The sequence below is a fragment of the Canis aureus genome, chromosome 3, assembly GCF_053574225.1.
Source record: "Canis aureus isolate CA01 chromosome 3, VMU_Caureus_v.1.0, whole genome shotgun sequence".
Taxonomy (NCBI): domain Eukaryota; kingdom Metazoa; phylum Chordata; class Mammalia; order Carnivora; family Canidae; genus Canis; species Canis aureus.
Window position 1 is genome coordinate 70021993 of NC_135613.1, and position 7854 is coordinate 70029846.

The following is a 7854-nucleotide window of genomic DNA, read 5'->3' on the forward strand; positions in this document are numbered from 1 at the left end:
CCATGCCATCCGTCTCCCTCCCTACTGCAAGGGTGGCCGCAGGACCCCCAGGTACAAGTGGGCTTGCCTTGCATCCAGCCAGAGCAGCCACAGCCTATCTTCTCTTTCCCTACAGGAAGCTGCACAGTGGCATGAAGACGTACGGGTGTGAGCTCTGCGGGAAGCGGTTCCTGGATAGTTTGCGACTGAGGATGCACTTACTGGCTCATTCAGGTAGGTGATGCTGCCCTGACTGGCCCGCTGGAGTGCAAGCAACTGCCTCCCGCCCACCTTCCCCCCCGCTCAGAGCAGGGGTGTCCCCGCTGCCAGCTGGTGCCTTTGGGCCACTATGCCCTGTGGATGCTCCCTACAGGTTCATGGAGCACAGACTGTCCTGGTGGTATGACTGTCCACACAAACCCTTGTCCTCATACTCTTGGGTTTCCTGAGGCATTGTGGGCACTTGAGTGATAGACCTTCCAAAGTAGACAACAGTTTTGTCAGCATGGCCGTGGTGGTGGCATTTGGTTCACCTGGCCTAAGGAATCTGACTCTTGGGTTTACATTCTGCAGAAGTCCTTAATTCAATAGATACAGAAAGTCTAGAACACAGACTGAGTTCCAGTGTGCTGTCTTTTGCAAGTTAGTTTTATCCATTTCTAGTGGGGTCAGCTGGGTGGCTATGGGAACTTTTGCCTGTGTTGGGACAAAGCTGTTCTGCCCGGTGAGACACGGGAAATGGAGAAGCACCTAACTGCCAGCACCCCTGGGATTCTTGGTGGAGGGAAGGATTGCCAGGTCTGATGGTGCTTCTTTGAGGCCAGGGGGTCACCTGGGTGCAGTTGTAGAGGCCTGTAGACTTCCCTTCCAGGGCAATCCCTCTTCTCCTTCTGATGCCCTTCCTTTCAACCTTGTAGACCCATTTTGGGGAAGTGGCGAAGGCCTTCTTCTTCTGGTCAAGTGTTGATGTCTACTCCTCATCCCACATTACCTTTAGCATGTAGCCCCTCCAGCATTTGTGAGCTGAGCATGAGCTTTGGGGTTTGGCAGGTGTTCAGTCCTCGTCTGTAGTATGTGCTCTGTGACCTGGGGTGGATCTGTCTTTTGAACCCCATTTTCTACATCCATGAGGTACAGGTGTTGCCGAGCTCATATCAGGTTTTTTTTTTTTTTTTTAAAGAATTGGTGACATGATGTATGTGATGGGCATCTATAGTACCCGCCCTGGCATACAGGTGGTGTTTAGTAAACGTTAACTGCTTCTGCTTTGCTTTCCATTTCCCTAATTCTGGATCTGTGACCCTGGGGCACGTGCCCATCACTTTGCCACAGAAGCTTCTATCTGCTGGCTGTTTGTGCTCTGCCCTCCCATTTCCCAGTCAGTCGTGTAAAGGCTATTTGGTGCTTTATATGCTTCGGCCTGCCACAGTCTTTCTGCAGAGCCAGAGCCTGCGTGGCTGTGCATGGCATGGAATGCCCTCTCCTGGGCCTCCATGGCTCCTCCTTAAGTTCCCTAATCCTTTGTGCTTTCTGTCCTTCTCCGGTCCAGGGCCAGGGATTGTGTCACTCCAGGTGGCTGGCTGTCCCAGCTTGTGTACTCTGTCCCCACATCGATGTGTGTTCCGTTCCTCCTCCTTGCAGGGTCACCCACACCCACCTGGCTCCCCTGAACTGTCCTCATCCTGCCCACCTCTCCCACACTGGCCCAGAGCCCTCTGAGTCCAGACGCCCCCGTGTCCGGCATCTGCTTCCTTTGTTCAGTTTTTTAAAAAAAACTCACCTCGTATCTTTTTGTTTCCCTCTAGTCTTATAGGTCATTTGGGGTTCAGTGTGGAGTTTTGAAGCTATCTGCCAGCCAGCTTGGCCACCCCCCAAGTGCAGAGTGTGGGTCTTGCGTTTTAGGCTCTCGCTGCTGCGGGCCCCTGTGTGGTCTCTCACTGTGTGGTGCTGGACACTTCCATGCGGGTAATGCACTTTGCAGCCTGTGGTTAAAGCTTCCTTGCCCACTCCGGAACTTGGCCCAGTGAGCATCCTTTCTCCTTACCCGTTCCTTGAGTCCAGCACTCTAGCCAGACCCATCTACTTGTTGGTCTGTGCTGTGTGCAGACTGACACAGCTTGCTTCCTGAGCTCTGTGGCTTTGTTCATCCCATTCCTTCAGCTTGGAATAACCCTTCCTGAGTCTTGTCAGATCTACTAAGATCCCTTATGCAACGCCATCCTCCACATGTCCCCATCTTCAGCCAGGATCAGTCATGCCGCCTTCTAAGGTGTTTGTATGTCTTTATCTGGAGCTCTCCGGGCACAGTCTTTCCTCTTTGTCCTCTGGTTATTTATGGACTTGCCTTATCCCCCTACTTGGGAGGCCGGGAGAGAAATTTGGAAACCTACCTCCTGACCAAGATGCTGGGCAAGAAATGTAAGCTTTTCAGTATCCTCATCTGTAAGATGGGAGCATTCGACCCTCAGAAATGCTGTGAGGCTCCCATCAGACACTTAGCACTAGGCCTGACCTGTGATCTGCTCTCAGTAAATACAGTTCCCCTCCCCTTTTATTCCTCTGGTGGGCTGTCAACTACGGGAGGTGGGGTCTGTCCCCATTATACACAGCACATTTCCTGACACGTTGTTGTAGTTGGTAGATACTGGTTGGATGGATGAGTGCAGCCAGGAGGACTAGGAACGAGCCAGGAGAACTCCAGTCTCCCACCAGGTTCCTCCTGCAATAGGAACAGTTGAGACTGTACCCCAGGGGCTCATGGGGGGCAGCCAGGAGCCCGCCGGCCAGTAGTGGCTGAGCATGTGAGCCAGTTCCTGCTGCGTTGGTGGTGCCACATGGGAGCGGCAGAGAGGGGGGCACTGCCTACACACTTGCCGTGGGCCCAGAGCTCCCCAGTTGAGACAAGATGGCTCTGGAACCAGCCACCACCTGAGGCCACGTGCTCCCGTCCTGGCTGAGATGCCACTTGGGGGTCCCCCGGGTACTGTGCCAGCTTGGGCAGCTGGGTCCCGTCTCCCTGGGCTTTCTTTTCCATACCTGTCCTCCTCAACACTGCAGTCTGGCTGTGCCGAGTGACTTGTCTTTCCGAAATGCACTTGCCAGTGCCCTTGGAAAGGAGGATTTGGTGACGGGGCAGGTGTGAGGGTCATTATAGTGCTTTAATCTGCCTTTGCAGATCACTCATAGGCTTCTTAAGACTCTGCTGTTTCTCTTCTCTGCTGGGTCTCTTTCTCATCCCGCCTGCCTCTCACCCCTGTGCCGGGATGTCTTCTTGATCAGAAAATAGCAACAAGGGCTTAGAGAGGCTAGACCACTTCCTGAGCTGTTCACACCCCTTGAGAAGCGGTGAAGGCCCCCGGGGGGGCATCGGGGTTCAGGGCTGGCCGTGCCCGGTCTAGGCCTTCTCTCTGATGCCCGTGGCAGAAGCAGGGATTGGTTCTACACCATCTGACTTCTCTCCCAGCCCCACAATAACAGAACTGTGCGATGTTTCAGAGGAGCTGTAGGTGAGATGCCACGGGATTGCCTGGCTGCTGGGTCTGGAAGGCTCCCTGCTGGGAGCCCACAGCAAGAATGGCCCACGGTGCCGACCCACTTTACAGACAGTCACCCGAGGGTTGGAGCAGCAGTGCAGAGCCTCGAAGAACAATCGGTCCTTCAGAACTGTGGGGACCTTTTTTTTTTCTTTCTTTCTTTCTTTTTTTTTTTTTTTTTTTTTTAAGGAGCAGGCCATGGAGAAGTGACTCTGGGACCTGGGTGCGGGTCATGGTGCCCCTGGCTTCCCCTAAATGTTGTCGCTGCCTAGGACAGGCACATTCCTGCTGTTTTCTTCTGCTCGGTGGAGCTGAACGGTGCTCCTCACTCACTTCCTTGCTCGGCGCGCTGGCTGCCCCCACCCCCTCTTGGCTAGCATGGCCTGTGTTTGTTATTGTAGTTCTGGCACTGGGCCAGGCCTGGCTGGGCGCCAGCCTTGTGGGTACAGTGTGTACAGTGAGTGCTGAGCCAAGTTTGTCATCATACACGATTAATTTTTTTTTTTTTTTTCTAATCTGGTAGGGGTGGGGTGAAGGAGGAGGCAAGACAAGAGTTTCTCGATGCTTGGAGAACAGGCCACATTGAATCTGCGGAGAGGTTATTTATGAAAGGATAAAATGCTCTCGCTTGTTCTTCCTTCTGGGCTCTTCCCACTTTCTCACGTTGTCTTCCTGTCCTCTGCATTTCCCCATCCAAGGAAATCAGCCTGTATGAGGCTGACAATGTGAGGTTTTATTTTCAGTGACTGGAATACTAAATTTACACTCCTAAATCAGTTTTCATTGTGTTGAAATTGACAATTTGTTTAATTAGAAGTTTGCCCTGTAGGAGGCCCTTCTTGGAGACAATTCTTTCTTTCTCTTCCTCTCTCTCTCTCTCTCTCTCTCTCTCTATCTCTTCCTTTTTTAAGACCCTAAATGGTAGTAGTGAATGTTCAGTTTAATTGAAGTTTTTATTTCGATTTGAATGCGTTAACTAATCAAGTGTTTATGAGATATACCTGATGATAACAATAAGTTTAAATTAACAAACAATAACCTAACTCATTAACTAATGAGATTGATCCGGCCACGCCCTGCATTCTCAGAGGCGGGTTTGGGAAAGGAGGTCAGGTGGGAAGCAGGACCATCTCGGAGGCTTTGCAAAGCTGCTCCTTCTCCAAGGAGAATATGGGGTGTAGGATTGTGGCAGTGAGCAGGGCAGGAACCCAAGCCCCTCCGTGTCCTAGGATCACTCTGACGTCTCCCTCCCCACCCTTTGCTTCTCCATCCCTTGTGGGGATTGGCCCCAGAGCATCTCCTTGCCACTCCTTGTTCTCATTTAAGTGGTGATTCCTAGCTCTGGGATGGCTGTGCACAGACCACAGACCCAGGCGGTGACTCCGGTTGGTTCTGGGACTTGCTGGTATAAGGTTTCCCATTAGGTAGGATTTCCCACCGCTTGGCTTCAGGACTGGTGGATTACAAGTGAGCACACCCAGAACTGCTTGCCCCTGTTTGGGACTTGACTGCATGCTATTTAGAGGCCTGCCTGTTTCTGTGGCCTGCCCCTATTCTGGGAGTGTCATTCATTTTTGCAGCCAGCAGACATTTACTCAGCCCTGACTGTGTGTCAGGTTCTGTGTCCTTAGCACTGGAGAGAGCTGACAGCGTCCCTGCCCTCAAGGAGCTTACGTCCAGTAGGAGAGATATTTGATTATAAAGTAATGATCAGAGAAGGTGGTGTGCGCAAAGCACCAGGAGGGAATTCCAGGAGGAACTCACAGGGGGACGGTGCCCCTTTTAGAGGGTGGTAGGCTGCCGAGAATGGAATTTTGAAAGGAACTGGTGGGAGAGGCCACATGGTGACATGCAGTGTCTGGGATATGCAGGGTGTGTCTGGGTGGGGGGAGAGACGGCAGGCTTTGGAAGGGAGCGAGAGGCAGGATTGTGGGGCCCCTGAGTAGCAAAGCTCTGTGCACTTTACCTGCAGTGCTGGGGAGCCAATCAAAGATTGAGCAAGGGAGTAACACTTTTTTTTTTTTTTTTTTCCCTGGAAAGAAAGAACGATGGGTTTTTTGAAGTAGACTAGCCTGGAGTATAGGATTTCTCAGACCCCCTTGGAGAAATGGCATGCCTGATGATCTTAGGGTGTGGTTGGAGGGCAGACAGGTCCCTGCCTCTAGCCTTGGGGAGGGGTGACCTTTCTCTGGAAGTCCGGTCCTGCCAGAGGTCGGCCCCCCTGTTCCCCAATCCTCTTGCCCTCTCTGGGCACCGTGAACCATGGCTGCTGAGAAAGCTCCCCTGATACCAGCCTCTTCCCCATATCTGAGGCACTGGGAAGGAATATGGCCTTGGCTGATGGATTTCCTGATTCCAGCAGCAGCATGGGGTGGCCAGGGCTTATCATCGGGGGCCTCGGTCATCTGTCTGGCGGGGAAAGGGCTGGAGGGGTTGGGGCCAGAAACTGGATTGGTTCTCTCGTGCTTTCCCCTGTCCTGATCCAATGGAAGGGAAAAAACAATTATGAGATGTCAAAGATCTATGGATTATACTTGTTCTTTTTTTTCTTCTTCTTTTGGAATGCATTGCTTTGTGGGGTTCAGGGTCTTCCTTCCCAAAGGCAAAGAAGATGGGAGGATGCCTGGTAGCTGGAGAGTTGGGGGTGGTGATGAGGCACGTCCCCCCCCACAATCTCCCCCCTTGCTGGGGATGGGAGAGGCACCTTGGGGTCTCTGAGGGTGGCCTCTCAGGACCTGCCGCTGGCCTCTGGCACCTTCGTCTTCCCAGATCTGCATTGGCTACGAGCCTGAACCCGTGGGCAGTCCTCCCTGGGCCTGCTCCCCCGTGAATGCCACCGCCATCTCTCGGGTGTGCTTTCTGCTGTGGGGCTGAACCAGGAGGACGTGACCCAGGAGACTCTCCCTCCGGCCCCTGGGGGTTTGGGGTGGCGAGCACAGAGCAGTGGGCGGGCGGCAGTGGAGGGGCCTGCGGTCCTGGAGGAGCAGCGTGCGGGCGGGAGGAGGGACAGCGGCCCCTGGCTCCGGCCCGGCTCGCTCCCCCCCACCCCTCCCTGCTCTGTTTGGCCTGCTTCCCGAACTTTTTCCCAGAGTGGTGTCGTCACTGGCCTGCCGGCAGGTCTGGATGTTCTGCCAGCATTCCAGAGAGTTTATGATCGCTTGCAGATGTGCCTCCAAGAACACACTGTACCCAGAGCAGAAATTAATGCAGGCTTGACTGCTGTCCAAGCCCATACACGGGAGGGAGGAAAAAGAAAACAAAAACTGTTTAATGCTGTTTATAAATTATACACTGGCTGATGAAAAATACATTTCTTCCCCCTGCCCCCTTCCTCCCACCCCCCGCCCCCACCCCCTCTCCTTTCTGCCTCAGGAGCCTAAACTGAGACCAGAAGAATATGGTTTTGCTGCGCAGCTCCTGTTTTGGCTGGGCTCCGAAGCCCTGCTGCTGATTCACAGCCAGAGTATTTTTCCCCTTTACCTGATGAAATATACTGATTTTTCCAGCCCAGATGGGGTGCTTTTTGGTTTTGTTGTCTGGGTTCGTTTTTTGTTTTTTTTTTTTAACTTTCTTTTTTTGGTGGTTGGGGGGGCGGCGGCTAGGGGCTGTGTTTACAGCAAGTGACAGATCCTGTGATCGCACGGGGTGTGATGCCGGCCCCGGGGGGCACGTAGAGCCCCACATCTGTCCACCTCGGGGCTGCCGGGTGCGCGTGCCAGGCTCCCCAGCCCCGAGGACCGCGTGTCGAGCCGGTCGAATGGAGGAAGTTTGCAAAGTTCATTGCAGGTCACTGTATTAAACACTGTTCCACGGTTTTCTCTCCCGCCCCTGCACCTACAGCCCCTGTGCGAAGAGGGGTTCGCATATCCCTCCCCCCAAATACACATGTCTCTCTCTCTCCATATGGTGCCTTAGCAGGGGTTTGGGAAGCTCGTTGCATCTACCCCTCTGGATCCCAGCCTCTCCCCCTACACTCAAGTCCCCCATCCCAATTTATTCTATAAATTCGCTTCCACATTATGTCTATCCATTTACATGGCTTTTGTGTTTTTTAATACTGCTAATGTTTATCATTTGCCCAACAGGCTCGACAGATTTTGCTTCCTGTAGAGCACTGAGGCTTTAGAGCCCCCTCGTTGCTAAGTAGCAGTCTCCCTGTACTGTAATGGGCTGATTTTGTATTCCGTTCAGCGCTGTATCTTATTTTTGTATGCAAGACAAAGTGTTTTGATGGAGGACGATTGCGGCAGTGTCTGGAGGCTGTTTGGAGTTTTATGGGCTGTACAGTACACTGTGTGCTCTCCGAACAGAACACAGGCTGTTGAATTTTGGATTGGATTTG

At 52.9% G+C, this 7854-nt stretch overlaps 1 protein-coding gene across 4 annotated transcripts in view; it reads left to right on the plus strand.

Moving 5' to 3' along the window:
• The window catches only part of ZBTB16 (zinc finger and BTB domain containing 16), a 188339-nt gene that overhangs the window by 93592 nt on the left and 86893 nt on the right, over positions 1-7854 (plus strand). For all 4 annotated transcript variants that reach the window (XM_077893575.1, XM_077893574.1, XM_077893573.1 and 1 more), the window contains one exon: positions 116-213. In XM_077893575.1, the coding sequence (XP_077749701.1) occupies positions 116-213 (98 nt within the window). The remainder of the gene's footprint in view (positions 1-115; positions 214-7854) is intronic.